At 42.8% G+C, this 20,800-nt stretch overlaps 1 protein-coding gene across 4 annotated transcripts in view; it reads right to left on the reverse strand.

Moving 5' to 3' along the window:
- The window catches only part of LOC137518226 (uncharacterized), a 114,958-nt gene extending 101,654 nt beyond the window's left edge, over positions 1 to 13,304 (reverse strand). For 2 of the 4 annotated variants that reach the window (XM_068235775.1, XM_068235776.1), the window contains exon 1: positions 11,570 to 13,304. In XM_068235775.1, coding sequence (XP_068091876.1) covers positions 12,371 to 13,099 — 729 coding nt within the window. In that variant the 5' untranslated portion in view covers positions 13,100 to 13,304 and the 3' untranslated portion in view covers positions 11,570 to 12,370. The remainder of the gene's footprint in view (positions 1 to 11,569) is intronic. The other 2 variants (XM_068235779.1, XM_068235777.1) reach the window with 2 other exon arrangements.
- Between the last annotated feature and the right edge of the window lie 7,496 nt (positions 13,305 to 20,800).

The following is a 20,800-nucleotide window of genomic DNA, read 5'->3' on the forward strand; positions in this document are numbered from 1 at the left end:
CGTGGGAGCGATCCGTGCGTATGGGGCTGGAGGAAGCCCCAGGTATGTATAGTTCATCCTCTATGGTTCCCTTTAACAGTCAATGGATTCTGCACTGACAGTCGTCAAGTGCTGCAATTAAGTCTCTGGATTACTGCCAGCGATGGTCAAATGGTAATGCTATAATTGCGCTCTTGACTTAGCTGGCCTAGCGTCTCGGCGGTGTTGAGCAGTGCACGGCGGTTTCATTGAGGGGATACGGGGATCAATTGGTGGCCACCCAGGATCTGACTCCACTCAAACCCACATGTTATCGACCATAGCCGGCTCACACCCCCTTGTTTTTTTAATCTTGGAAGCTTTTTATCAATAAAATCGGAATTACACTATAGGAGGCTGGTCTTCCTGTGTTTTTCTCCCCACATGCTTCATAATCACAAGGATCTAACCAGGCACGTATCAAGCTTGCACCTGATCAGGAGGAGCGGCAGTGAGAATGTCAGGGACAGTTTTCTTCTTTTTTCACTTTATAAATGATCAAAAACCTAACTGCGGACAGTACAAAGCAGAGGTTATGTGAGCTAAACTAGTATTTGTCTTCTGATTTATGTGTTTCTTTCTTCACTTAACTATGGCTTATAATTTAGCTTTAATCATTCATTATTGCACACCAAAGGCACTTCTATTAAATTTGATGCCCTATAGCAGTGATGGCTAACCTTGGCACTCCTGCTGTGGTAGAACTACAAGTCCTATGAGGCATTGCAATACTCTGACAGCTCTGACCATAATTTGGGGAGGCAGAGGCATGATGGGATTTGTAGTTTTGTCACAGCTAGAGTGCCAAGGTTAGCCATCACTGCCCTATAGTTACCTGAAGATCGGTAGTGCAGTGACGTAGCAATAGGGGTTGCAGGTCTCAACCGCACTGGGGCCCTCCCTCAACTGCAGTATTGACTCTTTATTGGTCCTGTGCTTGTAATGATCACTTCTATAGATGCTTTGAATGATAATAAACATAAACTGTTCCCCATCTCCTTCTTGCACCTCTAACACTGTGTATAGCAGGTTTCGGTGTGCTGCATCAATTGTTATGTACAGTGGAGGAAATAATTATTTGACCCCTCACTGATTTTGTAAGTTTGTCCAATGACAAAGAAATGAAAAGTCTCAGAACAGTATCATTTCAATGGTAGGTTTATTTTAACAGTGGCAGATAGCACATCAAAAGGAAAATCGAAAAAATAACCTTAAATAAAAGATAGCAACTGATTTGCATTTCATTGAGTGAAATAAGTTTTTGAACCCCTACCAACCATTAAGAGTTCTGGCTCCCACAGAGTGGTTAGACACTTCTACTCAATTAGTCACCCTCATTAAGGACACCTGTCTTAACTAGTCACCTGTATAAAAGACACCTGTCCACAGAATCAGTCAATCAAGCAGACTCCAAACTCTCCAACATGGGAAAGACCAAAGAGCTGTCCAAGGATGTCAGAGACAAAATTGTAGACCTGCACAAGGCTGGAATGGGCTACAAAACCATTAGCAAGAAGCTGGGAGAGAAAGTGACAACTGTTGGTGCGATTGTTCGAAAATGGAAGGAGCACAAAATGACCATCAATCGACCTCGCTCTGGGGCTCCACGCAAGATCTCACCTCGTGGGGTGTCAATGGTTCTGAGAAAGGTGAAAAAGCATCCTAGAACTACACGGGAGGAGTTAGTGAATGACCTCAAATTAGCAGGGACCACAGTCACCAAGAAAACCATTGGAAACACATTACACCGCAATGGATTAAAATCCTGCAGGGCTCGCAAGGTCCCCCTGCTCAAGAAGGCACATGTGCAGGCCCGTCTGAAGTTTGCCAATGAACACCTGAATGATTCTGTGAGTGACTGGGAGAAGGTGCTGTGGTCTGATGAGACCAAAATAGAGCTCTTTGGCATTAACTCAACTCGCTGTGTTTGGAGGAAGAAAAATGCTGCCTATGACCCCCAAAACACCGTCCCCACCGTCAAGCATGGGGGTGGAAACATTTTGCTTTGGGGGTGTTTTTCTGCTAAGGGCACAGGACAACTTAATCGCATTAACGGGAAAATGGACGGAGCCATGTATCGTGAAATCCTGAACGACAACCTCCTTCCCTCTGCCAGGAAACTGAAAATGGGTCGCGGATGGGTGTTCCAGCACGACAATGACCCAAAACATACAGCAAAGGCAACAAAGGAGTGGCTCAAGAAGAAGCACATTAACGTCATGGAGTGGCCTAGTCAGTCTCTGGACCTTAATCCAATAGAAAACCTATGGAGGGAGCTCAAGCTCAGAGTTGCACAGAGACAGCCTCGAAACCTTAGGGATTTAGAGATGATCTGCAAAGAGGAGTGGACCAACATTCCTCCTAAAATGTGTGCAAACTTGGTCATCAATTACAAGAAACGTTTGACCTCTGTGCTTGCAAACAAGGGTTTTTCCACTAAGTATTACGTTTTTTACTGTTAGAGGGTTCAAAAACTTATTTCACTCAATGAAATGCAAATCAGTTGCTATCTTTTATTGAAGGTTATTTTTCGATTTTCCTTTTGATGTGCTATCTGCCACTGTTAAAATAAACCTACCATTGAAATGATACTGTTCTGAGACTTTTCATTTCTTTGTCATTGGACAAACTTACAAAATCAGTGAGGGATCAAATAATTATTTCCTCTACTGTATAGAGTGCTTGGGGTGGGGGGGGGGGGGGGGGGGGCAGGGCAATGTAAAGCTTGCACTGGGGCCCATAGCTTCTTAGCTACGCCATTGCAGATGTGTATTTCATATATAGCATTTGCTGATGTGCAGCATGTAAAATGTAAAAGGACATTTCTATTCCTATTATAAACATGTCACAGTTGCGTTTATAGTCCCTCGTTGCCTGCAGAGGCAATAATATTGTTTGTGACAAGATAAAGAAACACCAGCTTCGCAGCCAATTGACCTTGGAAATGATTATCAAACAGTTCTAAAGTATGATTTTTATTTTCAGGAAGCTCTATGTAAAGCAGCTTGCAAACAATGCCGGGCTGCATTCTAAAGATATGTATTTCCAATTCTGCTGGATTTAAATAACAGGTTTCTCTGCAAGCAGGCCCAGATTTACCTCACAGGAGCCTATAGGCACAGATGTCCTGGACTCCTGGCACCCTAGACTTCACCCCCATGAACCTACAAACCCACTCCAAACTAGCATTTAGTTTAAAGGAAATGTAAAGTAAAAAAAAACCCCAAAAAGCCGTTTCTTGCAGCCCCCTGCAATCATCCTGTGCCTAAGCAGTCCTTCCGCGTTGAACCCCTCAAAGCATTGTTCATATCACAACCATATTTTGCATTGCTCCTGGCTGTGGTTGCACGATCTAGGACTTGCACAGCAGCTGGGCCAGTGCCTGCGCACTACTGCACGACTCACTCGCTGACCCAGTCACACAGAAGAGGCTGCAAGGGGACATTTAGGTGACAAAGGAGGGAGACGCTTATGGCTCTGGTATCCTTTAAAGTGTACCTAAAATGGTACACTGGGCCTTATTTATACTTACCTGGGGTTTCCCTCCAGCCCCATGAGGAACGTGGCCTCCCTTGCCGTCCTCTTCGGCCCCTCCGTTCTGCCGCTATAACTCCTGGTAATCCGGTCAGTCGCTGCCAGTCGTAGACTTCTGTGCATGCGCGTGGTACTACTGCACAGGCACAGAATGCTCATCTGTAGGAGCGCAAAAAGGACAAACTGCGCATGCGCAAATCGGTACGGCTGGACAGATTACTGGGAGGCGTAGCACAAGATTGGAGGGGCCAAAGAGGACGGCGAGGGAGGCCATGGTCGTCATGGGATTGGAGGAAGTCACAGGTAACTATACATAATATCAACATCCCAGATTCTTTAAGAATAAGCCTCATTAGGATTTACCTTAAAAAAAACAAAAGCCCCCCCCCCCACACACACACACACACCTTTTTTTGAAATGACTGCACAGCACCCGACTATTTACTCTGCTTCATTTAATGTTCTCACATGACATGCTGCAGCTCAACTCAATAGCACACTGGCTGGCTGTGAGTCTGTGACAAACTGCACACCCTCAGCCACTCCATTCCTCCTCAGTCAGGACAGCAGGGCCACCTCCTCCCTTCTGCTGTGCAAGTCAAATGAAACACTGCTGCTCTCCAGCTTCCCAACCCCCACCCCCCCCTCACTCACTGTCAAACTCCTCACACGGCAAAACAAACTGCATTTCTCCAATGATGACCTTTTCATCTAGCTCTCCTCTCACCTTTCCTCCGACTCTGACTGCATGCTGTTAGTGTACACACACAGTACAAACATGCTGCCTCTGCAATCTCTGCACCTGATGTAAATGTGTCACTTGCTACATGAGAGAACCGGCCCTGTCTAAGAGCTTGGCTGTGCAGTGCTATCTGGGTCCTGTCTGTGTTGTGACACCACTCAGGGAGTCACACACAATTCGTCTCCTGGCTGCGTGCCTGCTGTGGTCTCTCCTCTTCCCAAATCTTTTTATTAAAAACTTGCACACATAATACTCTCCTCCTCCCATCAACCCAGTGCAGTTTGGGGAAGCGAGGAGGAGACATGGGGGGCGGAGCTGAGCTGGTGGTGGACAGCAAGGAAACAGGAACTAGAAACCACCAGCTCAGGGAGGCGGGACAAGAAGGACAGAGCCTGGAGAGTGCAGTGTGATGTGACCAGCCCAGGGTAATGTAAACAAACGCCACACAACACAAGTACACATGCTGCACCCATCGACCACGACTTGTGGGTTTCCGAGTGATGTATGACGCATGTATACACCCACTTTCCACTATAGCTGGAATCAAAATACCGCAGGGGCCAAAAAACATGTTCGCTATAACCGAAATTCTATTGTATCCGGGTTTACTACAACAGGTGTTACACCCATATACTTAAATAGCTCCCAACTGTCCCTCTTTTGGAGGAAGCCGGGACAGTCCCTCTTTGGGAGCCCTGTCTCTCTGTCCCTCTTTCCTCCCCATTTGTTCCTCTTTCAGGACTTTGTCCCTCTTTCTATGTAAATATATGTATTTCCCTACTGAAAAATATGTTTAATTGCCTTTAAACTTTATTCCCATCTTTTAAATTGATATATTTCTTATATAAATGTTGATATGAAGGAAAATGCACCAGGATAGAAAGGACCAGTGTGGTTTGAATTATAAAACAACATATTTTTCTTAGGAAATCTTTATGGTTTGTGTGACTAGGGGTGTGCCATGGTCATGGTTAGGGATGTGGCTTAAAGCAGATCTGAGATGAAAAACAAACTATAACAAGTAACTTGTCTATATATCTTATCTAAAGTTTAGCTAGTTTACACAAATCTGTTGCAAATCTAGCTGCAAGCAGCTTTAATAGAATATGATTATTTCTTCCTGTGATACAATAACAGCAACCATGTTGTTTGTAAACATTACAGAGAGGCAGGCTTATCTGCATCTTGAGCTAAAAAAGCTAATCCTCCCTACTCTTTCCTCCTCCTCTCTGCCTCTGAAATCTCTGGCTACTAATACCTCCCCCTCCTCCTGCCCAGACTTAGCTCCCATGAGCCCTTGCTACTGTCTGAAAGTGCCTTTGAAAACCTGTGGGCGTGGCTTGTTTAGTTTATAGGGAATTGGAGTATTAAAATAAAAACAAAAAAGTATTTTGCTTGAGGAATGCCCTATAAACAATAGGAAAGGAACACAATTATGCAATAAGTAAAAGCTTATCTCAGATCCACTTTAAATGTCCCTCTTTCTCGTCTCAAAAAGTTGGGAGGTATGTACTTATAATGGTGCTGGACCAGGAGGGTTACTATATATCAGAGTTTATTATAGTGAGATTACACTGTATACGAAATATGCACTGAACACCATCAGTCATTCTTGGATAGATGAAGCAATTTACAGTAATGTGTTTAAAGAGAACTAGAAGTGAGAAGTATATGGAAGTTGCCATATTTATTTATTTTTAAATAATACCAGTTGCCTGGCTGTCCAGTTGATCCTCTGCCTCTAATACTTTTAGCCAATGACCCTGAACAAGCATGACGATCAGGTGTTTCTGACTGACATCTGACTTAATTAGTCACATGTTTGTTTCAGGTGTTGTGATATTCAGACACTACTGCAGACAAAGATCAGCAGGACTGCCAGGCACCTGGTTTTGTTTAACCACTTTGTCCTCCTTGACGTATAAAAACGTCAAGGAGGACATGCGCGCTCCCGCGGCCGATCGCGCACGTGTACGCGCACTCCCGGCCGTGGATTCATTAGCCCAGGAATCAATGTATCGGGCTATGGTGCCCGATCACTGATTCCTCTGCCCCGCTGAAAAAGCGACAGCTTTTCTCAGAAGCTACGCTTTTCCTGACGCTATGTCCCTCTAAGCGTACATTGTACGCTTAGAGTGACGTCATGTAAACAAACTCAAGATTGCCATCTTGTGGCCAAAAAGTAAAACTACATCTAAAAGTAAAAAAACATTACAATACACAAATATTTCCCCAAATAAAACACTATTTATATCCCACCCTCCCAAAAATACCCACATAAAATGTTTAATAAAAAAAAACAAAAAACATTACTATGAAAAAAAAAACCATAAATATTTACCTAAGGGTCTAAACTTTTTAAATATCTATAAGATATTATTATGAATATTATTATATTAAGATGAAATATTTCTCTATATTTTTTTTTTATAAGCTTGTAAATAGTGATGGATGCAAAACGGAAAAAATGCTCTTTTATTTCCAAATAAAATATTGTTGCGATACATTGTGATAGGGACATAATTTAAACGGTGAAATAACCGTGACAAATGGGCAAATACAATACGTGGGTTTTAATTATGGAGGCATGTATTATTTTAAAACTATAATGGCCGAAAACTGACAAATAATGAATTTTTCATTTTTTTTTCTTATTCTTACTGTTAAAATGCATTTACAGTAAGGTAGCTTTTAGCAAAATGTACCCCCCAAAGAAAGCCTAATTGGTGGCGGAAAAAACAAGATATAGATCAGTTCATTGTGATAAGTAGTGATAAAGTTATAGGCTAATGAATGGGAGGTGAACATTGCTCGGATGCATAAAGTGAAAACGACTGAGAGCTTAAGTGGTTAAAGGCAAATACATATGGCAGCTTCCATATCCTATAGGTTCCCTTAAAGAGATTCTGTAAGATCAAAAAGTTCCCCTGGGGGGGGTACTCACCTTGGGAGGGGGAAGCTTCAGGGTTCCAATGAGGCTTTTGAAGCCATCCTCTGTCCCACGGGGGCTCGCTGCAGCCCTCCGAAAAGCCGGCCAACAGACTTGACAGCCTGTTCAATATTTACCTTTGCAGACTCCAGCGGGGGCGCTGTTGCGGCTTTCGGCTTCGAAGTCAGCGGAAATACCCGATCTCAGTCAGGTCTGCTCTACTGCGCAGGCGCCGGACACTTGCGCCTGCACAGTAGAGCAGCGATCGGGTATTTCCGACTACTTCGGAGCCAACAGCTGCCACAGCTCCTGCGCAGGAGTCAGGAAGATAAATATTTACATCCCCGCTGTTCGGAGGGCTGCAGCGAGACCCCCGAAGGACAGAGGATGGCGTGGGAAGCCTCCCCCACCCAAGGTGAGTACCCCTCAGGGGAACTTTTTGACGTTACAGGTTTTTTTTAAAACTATGCCTGTGCAGTTTCCAAAGGTGTCCACTTATGATCCCATCTTTTTTTGTCCAATCTTACCACTCCTATGCAATATGAGGAACAGCCTAAATTATATATTTAATATATTCACTCAGATTACCCTTCTACTGCATAGATTTGGTAAGATTGGACAAAAAAAGATTGTATCATTAGTGGCCACCATTAGAGGGCAGATACCCTGCCAGCGAGATGTGCCATAGGTGACCACTTATCAGAGCTACTAATAGACTGTTATAGTCTGGGGTTCGCTAGACAATGGCAGAGCCAGATCATCCGCAAGGCAAACCTAGGCAGCTGCCTAGGGCCTGTAGAGAGTCTAGGGGCCTGGTGGATGCTAACGCCACCAAATCTTACTACAAAAGCCAGGTGACCATCAGCGGTGGGCAGAAACTGCTATCTTGCCTAAGGCCCCATTTTATCTTCAACCTTTTCTGGCCAATGGAGGATGCGGAGTGTATCTGACTGACATGCTATGCATGACTACCAGGCACTGCGTTTCCTCTCTCTCGTTGCCTGCATGATACCAGACTGAATAATGGACAATTACTGGCTTCTGACGCACTCAGCATCACTGACCACAGACAAGCGTTCTGACCAGATGCTCTGGTTTTCCTGATTGTAAATTCCTTTCCTTCCAACTTTTTGAAAAAGGGTCATTTTTTGATACCAAGAAGAAAAAAAGCAAATGAATGTTGGCCTCTAATTGCCACCAGTTGTGACTCCCAGCCCTGACAGGAAAATAAAAAGGAAGAAAGCGCTTGCTCTGGCTTGAAAACCTGTAGTAAAGAAGAAAAAAATACAATTATAAGGCATGTTTCACACATGACATTATTTGTGTGCAAATTGCGCTTTTGCGAATTTACATTTGTCGCATATCTAATGCAAGTCAGTGGCATCACATTGGACATGCGTTGTGTGAATTTTTGCATTCCAATTTTCTGCAGAAGAAACGGCCTACATGCTTGCTTCTTCTACACAATGGACATGCACGTCGCATATAATTAAGAATGTGAAAATTTGAAAGTGAATTTTAGTTGATTATATATAATGTAATTTACATTAACTTCCTTGGTGTGCATGGGAACATCGGAATGCGAAAATTTGCATAAAAACACAGCTTAGGAGTCTTTTAGTTAATCAATTGGCCAAAAATGATACTGTATAAAGAGAGGTGGCCCTGTTATTCCTTTTATGTTGTCCCCCTTCATAGGCTAAATGAGGCCTGCAGTATCTGTGAAGGGAATTGCTGGCAGGAAGCCACTTGTGTGCACTAAAATGCCTCCCTTCAGGACCAGCCCAAGCAGGATACAGCCCCAGGGGAACACATTTTAGATGGGCGGGTCTGCCGGTCATCTCGAAATCCATCACTGCGCGTTTGGTTGCTCCCTTTCTGTCTGCAGAAATCAATAGCATTGATTGATTTAATCTGGAAAATATTTCAAATTATGATCGGACAGCCATATTGTGGCATCGATCTCCAGCAGATTTAATCATATTGATCGAATCTGATGGATAAAATTGATAAGTGTATGAGCACCTTATTCCCTGCAGATAACATGAACATCTTTGGCCAAAAGATTGTAAGCCTGCCCACCAACGCCAAGGTAGACTCCTCTCGGACAGGTCCTACACTACACTACGCTACCCTACTCTAATAGATGCTAGTCATCTTTTACCTCGTGTGTTTTTTTTTTTTTAGTACAAAGTATTTGTATATTGTATTCTGGGGCATGATTAGCTGTGCGCCTTTACTGTGTCTCTGTGATGTTCCATGTCTGAAATATTCCCTCTGGGAAGATCAGATTACTAAAAAAAAGAAGGGACTTCACAGAGACAAAATTAAGTAGCTAATTATGATTAATAGTAAAATAGCATGTTAACTTTGTTTGATGTCCCATTTCTCAGGCATTCCCACTTCCCCCTGCAGGCTAGCAGAAAATGGGAATATCTGCAGAATGGGACTTCACAGACACTAAACAAAGGTAACCATGCTTCAGAGGAGAACATACAAATACTGTTATCTAACACTACATCTCCCAACCTGTATGCCCTACCCTATCACTACAGTCACTGTCAGTCTGTCTAACCCTTCATCTCCTAACCTGTATGCCCTACCCTATCACTACAGTCACTGTGAGTCTGTCTATCCCAACATCTCCTAACCTGTATGCCGTACCCTATCACTACAGTCACTGTCAGTCTGTCTAACCCTTTATCTCCTAACCTGTATGCCCTACCCTATCACTACAGTCACTGTGAGTCTGTCTATCCCTACATCACCTAACCTGTATGCTCTGCCCTATCACTGCAGTTAGTCAGTGAGTGTGTGTCTGTGTGCGTCACTCTACTTCAGTCAGGGTATGTCATTCAGTCGGTGTAAGTCTGTATGCCTGGCTGTGTGAAGGTGGGCAATCATCATTAGACATTTGTCATAATTTAGACATTTGTTGTATGGAAAAATTGATTAAAACAAAAATCTATTAAAAATTAGGTCATTATTAAATAATTTTTGATCAATATATCAATCAAACATTAGCTTGATTACTCAGTTCTTTAGTTCTTGATTACCCAGGGGGCGCAGGGGTCACCCGCCAGTTTGTGCAGGGTGGTACTCAGATAAAGGATCAATATTAGGGGGATATCGATCCTTTATCTGATCTTCAAAAAATCTAATAGTGTATGCCCAGCTTCATTGTGAACCCTGATTTGTCGTTTAGTCAGTCTGTCAGTGCAAACCTAATACACATTATTTATGATTATTATTATTATTATTATTTTTTTGCATTTGTAACATTTTGTATTTTTTTTGTTCTTTTTTTTAGGGGGGGGGGGGGTGTCTTTTTTTTGCATTATTTTTTTACATTTTGTATTTTTTTTTTGGGGGGGGGGGGGGCTACAACAACAACAACAAAGTAAAGAAGAAAGTTATTGCCCTGAGTGAAGGATAATACTCACCTAGCATATTTATTAGATACTCACCTAGTCTTGTTTTTTTTAGATACTTACTTAGACTATTTTATAGATACTCACCTGGTTTTGTTTTTTTAGATACTTACCCAGACTGTTTTATAGATACTCACCTAGTTTTTTTTTTTTTTTTTTTAGATACTCACCCGGACTGTTTTATAGATACTCACCTAGTTTTTTTTTTTTTTTTAGATACTTACCCAGACTGTTTTATAGATACTCACCTAGCTTTGTTTTTTTTAGATACTTACCCAGACTGTTTTATAGATACTCACCTAGCTTTGTTTTTTTAGATACTTACCCAGACTGTTTTATAGATACTCACCTAGTCTTGTTTTTTTAGATACTTACCCAGACTGTTTTATAGATACTCACCTAGTTTTGTTTTTTTTTTTAGATACTCACCCGGACTGTTTTATAGATTCTCACCTAGTTTTTTTTTTTTTTTTAGATACTTACCCAGACTGTTTTATAGATACTCACCTACCTTTGTTTTTTTTAGATACTTACCCAGACTGTTTTATAGATACTCACCTAGTTTTTTTTTTTTTTTAGATACTTACCCAGACTGTTTTATAGATACTTACCTAGCTTTGTTTTTTTAGATACTTACCCAGACTGTTTTATAGATACTCACCTAGCTTTGTTTTTTTAGATACTTACCCAGACTGTTTTATAGATACTCACCTAGCTTTGTTTTTTTAGATACTTACCCAGACTGTTTTATAGATACTCACCTAGTCTTGTTTTTTTTAGATACTTACCCAGACTGTTTTATAGATACTCACCTAGTTTTTTTTTTGTTTTAGATACTTACCCAGACTGTTTTATAGATACTCACCTAGCTTTGTTTTTTTAGATACTTACCCAGACTGTTTTATAGATACTCACCTAGTTTTTTGGTTTTTTTTTAGATACTTACCCAGACTGTTTTATAGATACTCACCTAGTTTTTTGGTTTTTTTTTTAGATACTTACCCAGACTGTTTTATAGATACTCACCTAGTTTTTTGGTTTTTTTTTAGATACTTACCCAGACTGTTTTATAGATACTCACCTAGCTTTGGTTGTTTTAGATACTTACCCAGACTGTTTTATAGATACTCACCTTGCTTTGGTTTTTTTTAGATACTTACCCAGACTGTTTTATAGATACTCACAAAGCTTTGTTTTTAGATACTAACCCAGCCTGTTTATTAGGCTGCTTGTAGAGGGGTGTTTAAGCTGAGCTGGATGTTTCAGCGTGGAGACAGAGGCGATTAGGATGTTGGAGTGGAGCGGATAGATGTTTGCAGCATGGAACAGAAGGTATGGCTTGGGTCGGGTGGACAATCCTTCTTACATGTAAATTATCACTAACCCAGGATGATGCCATTAAAAACTATTTTTATTCATTTATACATTTGATGGTATAGAAAAAAAATGAATCCCCCCAAAAAAAAAATCTATTAAAAATTAGGGCATTAGCAAATGAATTCCACCTGCCGGTTAATTATTAAGCAGCCAGTTCATTAATAAGTGGCTAGTGGCTTTCATTTGCTAGCATGGCATCTCATTCCTGAGTTAGTAAAGATTAACATGTTAGGAGAATAGTCAGCTACTACTTACGTGACCGGTGACTGTATCATTGCAGAGATGCTGGTGTTGCAGGTGATGGGAGGCAAGCAATGCAATGGAGAATCCACTCTAGCTTCAGGGCTTCCATTTAAAAGGTTTCACTGAAGGTTGTCCTGCTGGTTTGTAATCCTTGGGAAATTCAGTTATCTTCCTGTTGGTGAAGCACTGCAGCAGATGTGGTCTCATAAGTTGCTTGTTGTACACACACTCCGGGTTCCCATCTGCTGCCAGCAGCTCGTAGGCATTTGCAATGCAATGGATGACGCAGTCTTTGTTGGTGCTTGATTGTTGGTCCACCGCCAGATACTCCATGTTTTTTGTTGGGTTCTTCATGTAGTATTTGTAGCTGTCTTTTATCTGCCTGATGGCCATACTTCCAAAAGCCATGGCCTTGTAGCTGTCTGCAACCACCACCTTTGTACCTTCACATGCGGTGACAAATCCATGCTGATGTTGGCAATCCACGTGGAACTGAACAGTGGGCACTGTTCTGGGTCTGACCGAAAAGCACACTGCTCTGATGCAAGGAAGACCAGTCGCATCCTGGAACTGTTGTCTCAAGAGTTTCACAGCTGCCTCTAACACTCTGCAGTGGAGCATCCCTGTGCCTTGGAGACCCATCTTGTCCTCCATGGTCAGCCGCAGGTCTGGCAGCCAGGGCTTTGGACCCCTCCGTCTTCTTTTCTTCGCCCTCTGCTTCCCTGTTGTGGCCTGGCTGCTGACAGCCGGCCCTCCTCTGCTCCTCTTCTTCCCCCTCCTCCTCGGTGATCCCTGCCCATGGCTTGGGCCTGGTCCAGTCATCATGATGTCCTATTCAGCCCTCTTGTCAGGTTTTTCTTCTTCCAAAAGCCTTTTTTTTCTTCTAAGATATAAATTCAGCTGGAGACTCGCAAATTGCTGCAGTTTCCAATGGCATTTAACTGACTAATGACTTCCAACTGCCATCTTCGGCAGTTGAGCTCATGCCATCTTCAGCAGTTGAGCTCATGCCAGTGGTCTCATGCAGGCATATTTTGAATCCTGGTCAGTTGGGAGCCATGAGGATGATCTCATGCAGGCATTTTTTTTATCCTGGTCAGTTGGGAGATGGCTCATATGTCCAAATACTACTAATTCCTTACGTTTTCTCTACTGTTTACAAATTATGAACATTTTTATCCACTTTTGTTAATAACTATATTATAATTTTGGATATAATTGTAATTAATGTATATTAGAAAACATTAGCTGTTATCTTGATTTATGGCAGGTGCACACTTAGCAGAAACACTAGCGATGCGGAAAAATGCTGTGTTTTTGCTCCTAATGGAAGTCTATGGGCCGCAGGAAAAAACGCATATAAAAAACGCATATGCATTTTCTAACAACGCCTTTTTAAAAATACATGTTTTGTTGCATAATATTAAAAAACGCATCAAAAATGCACATAATGAAAGTCAATGGAAACACAATGGTATGCATTTTTCATGCGTTTTATATGAGTTTTATATGCGTTGAAAACGCATATGCGTTTTGTATATGCGAAACGCAAATGCATTAAAACACACACAAACCGCTTGAAAAACACATCGGCAGTAAAAAAAAAAAAGCGCTAACTCAAACGCACCAAAAATGCAGTAAAAAACCCACACGTGACGTAAACACGTGACCTTTCTAGTTATGTTATGTGTGCATCCAGCCTATGGGCTAGTGCACACCAGAGCGGTTCTGGAGCGTTTTTTAAAACGCTTGCAGGGGGAGAACCACCTGGCTGATGAAAGTGAATGGGATGGTGCACACCAGAGCGGTTTGTTTTTTCCCCAAACGCAAACTCGGGGGCTGCAGCATTTTTCGGATTTCTGAGGCATTTCTGCCTCAATGTTAAAGTATAGGAAAGTGGAAAACCGCTCTGAAAAACGCTAGATCAGAGCGGTTCTCCAGGAGTTTTTTTTACAGTAGCTGTTCAGTAACAGCTTTACTGTAACAATATTTGTAATCTGCTACACAAAAAAGCTCCAAAAAATGCTAGGCATGTTTAGAAAAACTCTCTAAACATGCCTAGAATCAGTCTGAAAATCTGCTTCAAAAACCTCTAGCGTTTTGCAGACCTCCTAGAGCAGTGATGGCTAACTTTGGCACTCCAGCTGTGGTGGAACTACAAGTCCCATGAGGCATTGCAATACTCTGAAAGCTCTAAGCATAAGGGTGCGTTTCCACTAACGCGAATTCGCATGCGTTCCCCGCATGCAAATTCGCATAACCAAAAAAAGTGAATGAGCCTGTGTCCACGTGTCAGGAAAACGGAGCGTTTTCTTGTGCAGGAAAAATCTGCTCAGCAGAGTCATCCGAATTCGGACACCGCACACATGCATGCGATTCACATACAATGTGAATTCGCATACGATTTCGCATGGAATCAATGAAAAAGCACACAGGCACTGACATGGTTAAATTCGCACACAGCGCCATCCATGCGAAATCGTTTGCGAATTCGCGGTAAAATTCGCATACAACCGCATGCGATTTCGCTCCTGCATGCGAATTCGTCCGCGGAGAATCCGCGGCGATTTCCCACCGCACTAGTGGAAACGCACCCTCACTCGGGTAGGCAGAGGCATGATGGGATTTGTAGTTTTGTCACAGCTGGAGTGCCAAGGTTAGCCATCACTGTGCTAGAGGTTTTTCGTGTGCACTGGCCCTTAAGGTGGACCCAAATTAAAAATACAAGATTTCAGAAATAAAATCTATTTTCTAAATTATAATAATAAATAGCAGCTTTTTTCAGCTGCATGATGACAAATATAAAATATTTTACATTTATTGGAGGAACCCCTCCCTTCCTTTCAAATTGCGGGACAAAATCCGGCAAACTGGTGAAGTAAGTGGTGTCTGGCAATGGAGGAATTGGTAATGGCTGCCCCCAGTGTAACCCTAGTTATGATAAAGAGAAGGGTGAAAAGCATGCACTGAAATGTTCATAGGTTTGAAGGAGTGTTTATTTATCTTTGTATGTGTCAGAGTGCTGCAACTAAATATTTTTAATTAAAAAAAAGGTTTGGCTTGGGTCCGCTTAAGGCCTCTTGCACACTGCAAGTGATTCAGATTCAGATTCCGCTTTTTAATCAGTTTTTACATCCGATTCAGATTCCGATTTGCAGTGTGCAGGGAGCAAACTGCAAATCGGAATCGGATGTAAAAACTGATTAAAAAGCGGAATCTGAATCGGAATCGCTTGCAGTGTGCAAGAGGCCTAAATCAGTTTTCAGTGGCATAGCAATAGGGGATTCAGAGGTTTTGACCGCACCGGGGCTGCAGTATTAGCTCTCTATTGGTCTTGTGCTGGTAATATTCACTTCTGTAGATGCTTTAAATAGTAGTAATCATTAACAAAGTGTTCCCCAGCCCCTTCTTGTACCTCTGACACTGTGGTTGTCTTTGGCAGCTTTTGGTGTGCAAAATCAATTGTTATGTACGTATAAAATGCTTGGGTGGGCCCAATGTAAAACTTGCACTGGGGCTCATAGCTTCTTAGCTACGTTACAGTCAGTTTTTTTTTTTTTGTAATTTAGTAGGTATAAACTCTTGTTACAACTAGTGGTGGGCAGAAATTATGCCTATGCGTATTTACGCATCATAATTCACAATTAAAGAGAACCAGAGACAAAAAATAAATAGATTTATACATACCTGGGGCTTCCTCCAGCTTAGAGTTGGGCGAACTGTTAGCGCAACTGCAGCCGAACTGTTCGGCTGCCCAACCTGTCATGTGGCTGTGGCTCTTACTACTTCCGGGTCGCAATGACCCGGAGTAGTATGTCTGCGCTGGCCCGGCGGAGCGCGTCCTAGATTGCGCTCCCGTTGCCGGGCACTCTCTGCGCATGTGTGTGACGTCACTCATGACGTCACACACATGCGCAGAGAGTGCCCGGCAACGGGATCGCGATCTAGGACACGCTCCGCCGGGCCAGCGCAGATGTACTACTCCGGGTCATTGCGACCCGGAAGTAGTAAGAGCCACAGCCACATGACAGGTTGGGCAGCCGAACAGTTCGGCTGCAGTTGCGCTAACAGTTCGCCCAACTCTACTCCAGCTCAATAAGCCTGGATCGCTGCCACACCGCCGTCCTCCGCTGCCTCTGTCCGCCGGTACCGGGTCCTGTATTTTTGGCCAATCGAGCCAGTCGACGTAAGCGCAGTGCGCTCCCTCCAAACTGCGCAGGCGCATGCGTACAAAGCCGGAGGGAGCCCCTGCGCATGCGTACAACTGGTCACGTCTGGCGGAAGTGACGGGACCCAGTACCGACAGACAGAGGCAGCGGAGGACGTCGGCGTGGGAGCGATCCAGGTTTATGGAGCTGGAGGAAGCCCCAGGTATGTATAACATCTTTGTCCATTTTTCACCTATGCTTCGTCTCTGGTTCCCTTTAAGCTTTGGAATCGCAATGTGAAATTTGCAGATTACGTGTAAAAATTTTTTACATGGAAACATAATCTAACCTTAATTACGCATGTAAGAGGAATTTACGTTAAATTTAGTTTGTGTAAATTCTCTAGAAGTAGGTGGAATTTACGAATGTCATGTAATTTTCTTTGTGTGACATGGACGGGAAAGTTTTTACGCATGCAAACCGATTTTTCGCATTAAATATTTAAGTAGTAGCAACACATGCGCAGTATACTGGCTGATGGACACTATTTTTTTCGCATACGAATGCATTTTTCCCATTGAATAGTAAACGAATAGCTGCGCATGCTCAGTACACTGGTGAATAGATGCGAATATTTTTATGTATTAAATGTGAAGTCATGCGTTTTTGTGTCATTACAGGCATAATTACGATTCACAAATGTAGTATGCTGTACGCAAAGTGTTTACAATTACGCAATGTATAATTGTGAAAAAATTACGAGAAGTTTTGTGTAATCATAATTTACCCATTACAAGCACCACTAGTTACACCTCATATATGCATCTTACTCAGTTACTACCTCAGGGACAATATACATTTACTGTAATTTTCCACCGTACAGCAGAACATATGAATTCCCCTAAACATTCATCTTATCCTCTCACTCCCCATTCTTGTTAGAGCTTAGCTGCTTGAGGACCGCAGGCTTACACCCCCTAATGGCCGGGCCATTTCTTACAATTCAGCTTAGACCCCTTTAGTGACCGACCATTTTATACAATTCAGCACACAGCAGCTTTATGGGTTTGTTCACACTAAGGGCTTGATTCACTAAACCATGATAACTCATGTCATGGGCGTTATCGCACGCATTTTCACGTTTGCGCACCATCACGAATTTGCGCTCGCAATCGTGAGTTTTCGCACACAATTGCAAATTTTCGTGCGACACCGCGGCTGTTTTGTGTGAAAATTCATGATTTGCACGCAAGTTCGCGATCCTGCGCAAACACGAAGAAACACAGAAAACCGACCTGATATGAGTTATCACGGTTTAATGCATTAAGCCCTAAGAGTGATTTCACTCTTTTGTTAGCAATGGCGATTTTTCTCCTTAAAAGCACTGGTGCAATGGTGGCTCATGTGAGTGTTCTCATATAAGCGATGAGCTTTCTATCCAATTTCCGGGTTAAAGAGTTCACTTCCTGACTGACGTGAAAAAAATCATCACTGCACAAAAGTGCTTTTAAAAGTGCTTTTCTAATCGAAAATCGCTCAGAAAGCTCTTGTAAAAGCCCTTCAAAAATAGCCCTATAAATCTCTCAGCGCTTGCGATGTAAGGCCTTACAGTTCGCTGCCTGGCCACACAACTTAGCACACAAATTGCTCATGGCTCATTTTCTTGCAATCAACAAAGCTTTCTGTTGGTGGCATGATGGCATCTGATTGCTGCTGCGATTTGTAATTTGCAATTTGTATTTTTTTTTTTTTATTAATATTCGTGTCCTTTTGTTTTATAAATAAAGTGATTTTTTTTTTGCCTCCCCCCCAAGATCCAATCACAGAGATTGCCTCTAATAGGAATCTCCCTATGAGAGGGATCTGTTTCCCTGCCACTCGAGGGGACAGCTCAGTGACAGAGCTGTCCCCCGTACAGCGATGCAGTAGATCGCAGCACTGTACATGTAAATAAAGGTTTTTTTGTTTTTTTTGTCTAACTGCCTGCCAGCCATAATCGCGGCCTGGCAGGCTGATCAGGGAGCTCCGCAACTTGCCAGGGAACGATCGTGCATGCTCACGCACTCCCTGCTAATCTCCGCCCCCAGGACTCGACGCAGGGTCCTGGGGGAGCCACTCAGCGGAAGCAGGAAATGTGGGCGCATGAGGCAGGTCGACAAAAAGGGCGCCGCCATTCACTCCTATAATAAATATCGTTTAATGGGCGCCCAACAGGAAAAAAGGGCGCCGGAGAAAAATAACGTTTTACAAGCGGCGCCCGGAGACTTTTAATGTTTTATAACTGCTTCTCATGATTACACATTATTTAATGATTTATAATTTTTTAAACATTATTTTTAAACGAAAAACAGTACAATATTTTTTTAAAACATTATTTTTAAACGAAAAATAGCACAATACTTTTTAAAACGTTATTAATGCTTATCACAGGGGGGTCTTAGGTTTAGGCACCACCAGGGGTGTCTTAGGTTTAGGCACCACCAGGGGGGTCTTAGGTTTAGGCACCACCAGGGGAATCTTAGGTTTAGGCACCACCAGGGGGGTCTAGGGGTTAGGGGTAGGTACAGGGAGGGTTCTGTATGAGAGTAGGGTTAAGTATAGTTTTAGTAACATTCTTATTAATCTTTTATAAAACGTTATTATACATTTCACGTTTTAAACAGAGAAGATTATCGTTTTTACAATTCCAGATTTCATACACATTATTTATTGATTTATAACTTTATAAAACATTATTTTTAACCTCCTTGGCGGGTAATTTTTTTTTGCAAATGAGCAAAAAAATCGTTTTTTTTAATTTTTTTTTTGTTTCATGTAAAGCTACCAGAGTGGTAGCTACATGAAACACCACTAGAGGGCGCATGTGGCCCTCTAGTTCGATCGTCGCCGGCATCAATAGCAAACAGGGGAGCGCGTATATAACGCGTTCCCTTGTTTGGCTTCTCCTGTCGCCATGGCGACGATCGGCATGACGTCATGGACGTCAGCCGACGTCCTGACGTCATGCGCACTCGATCCAGCCCATAGCGCTGCCCGGAACTCATTGGTCCGGGCAGCGCAGGGCTCTGGCGGGGGGCCCTCTTTTACCGCTGCGTGCGGGCGATCGCCGCAGAGCGGCGGCGATCGAGCTATGCGCGCGGCTAGCAAAGTGCTGGCTGCGCGCACAGCACTTTGAATGGGGCAAATCGCCCCAGCAGGCCCTGAGAAAACCTCCTGCGCGGCATAGCCCGAGCTCAGCTCGGGCTTACCGCCAGGGAGGTTAAACGAAATATATCACAATTTTTTTGTTATTCATGCTTATCGTTTAAAACCCTGCGCCCTTTTTTCCGGGCGCCCTTTTTTAACGTACGCCCACTCAGCAGCTGCCGATCGGCGTTAGGCAGTCACAGAGTGGTTAAAATTAGCATGAATTCCAATATTTAACAGGTAAAATAGCTGCCATGTGACCACTGGAGCCTTTTTGTGGCAGTTGCACACTACTAGCCAAGACCAGTTGCCAAGACAGTCCAGGGCATTTATAGAGCCACACTATAAAAATCATACATCACAAAAGTGGTCCCCACTCTAAAATGGGAGGTGTTAGAATGTAAATATGCAAATAAATATACCAACCCAGCTACAGCCAACAGGATAGGCATGTGGCACGGGGTATACTGCCCAGTCAAAACAGGAAAAAAAGGACACAGGTGCCCTTATGGAAGAAAGGGTGCTGCATTGGCGCCTGTGATAAACGCAGCGATTTGGGCTCAGGGGGACGGCCTCCATCAGGTGCCAGCCGGTGCCTAATTTACCATTTGTGATGCAAATCGTGGCTTTAGTTTTGGGCGCCGAGAGGTAACCATTGAAAATGCACATCAAAAAAAGAAAAGCCATCCATACAGCAAAAAGCATATAATCAAATAAGCAAGTATCTCAAGATAAATATTGATGCTTTTTATTAATGAGAAACAATATAAAAACAATTAAAAACACAAAGTACAGCGCATAAGGACGTGGAAATAGGATACAATAAATATTGTGGATACATGGATCTCACAAAGTATATATAATAGACCTGGGGTCTGACAGTAATAGATACATATACATAATCAACTGATCCAAAAAACACAGATCCCACACATGACCAGTGTATGTGAATAAATAACAATAACCCAGTCAGGTTAAAAGAGATATATATAGTACAAATAGAGACATGTGGGTCAGAAAATTGGATACAGAACCTCCGTGAATAGTATAGTGATGCAAAAGGTATCTTACCAGAAAGCCCCCCAAGGAATAGACGTCCGCTGCGCTGTCCCTCACATGTATCGCAGCTACTGCTGCTTCTTCAGAGGATAGCGGGGTACTGACAAGTTCCCCATTAAATACAAACACCGTC

The sequence above is a fragment of the Hyperolius riggenbachi genome, chromosome 5, assembly GCF_040937935.1.
Source record: "Hyperolius riggenbachi isolate aHypRig1 chromosome 5, aHypRig1.pri, whole genome shotgun sequence".
NCBI classification, from domain to species: Eukaryota; Metazoa; Chordata; class Amphibia; order Anura; family Hyperoliidae; genus Hyperolius; species Hyperolius riggenbachi.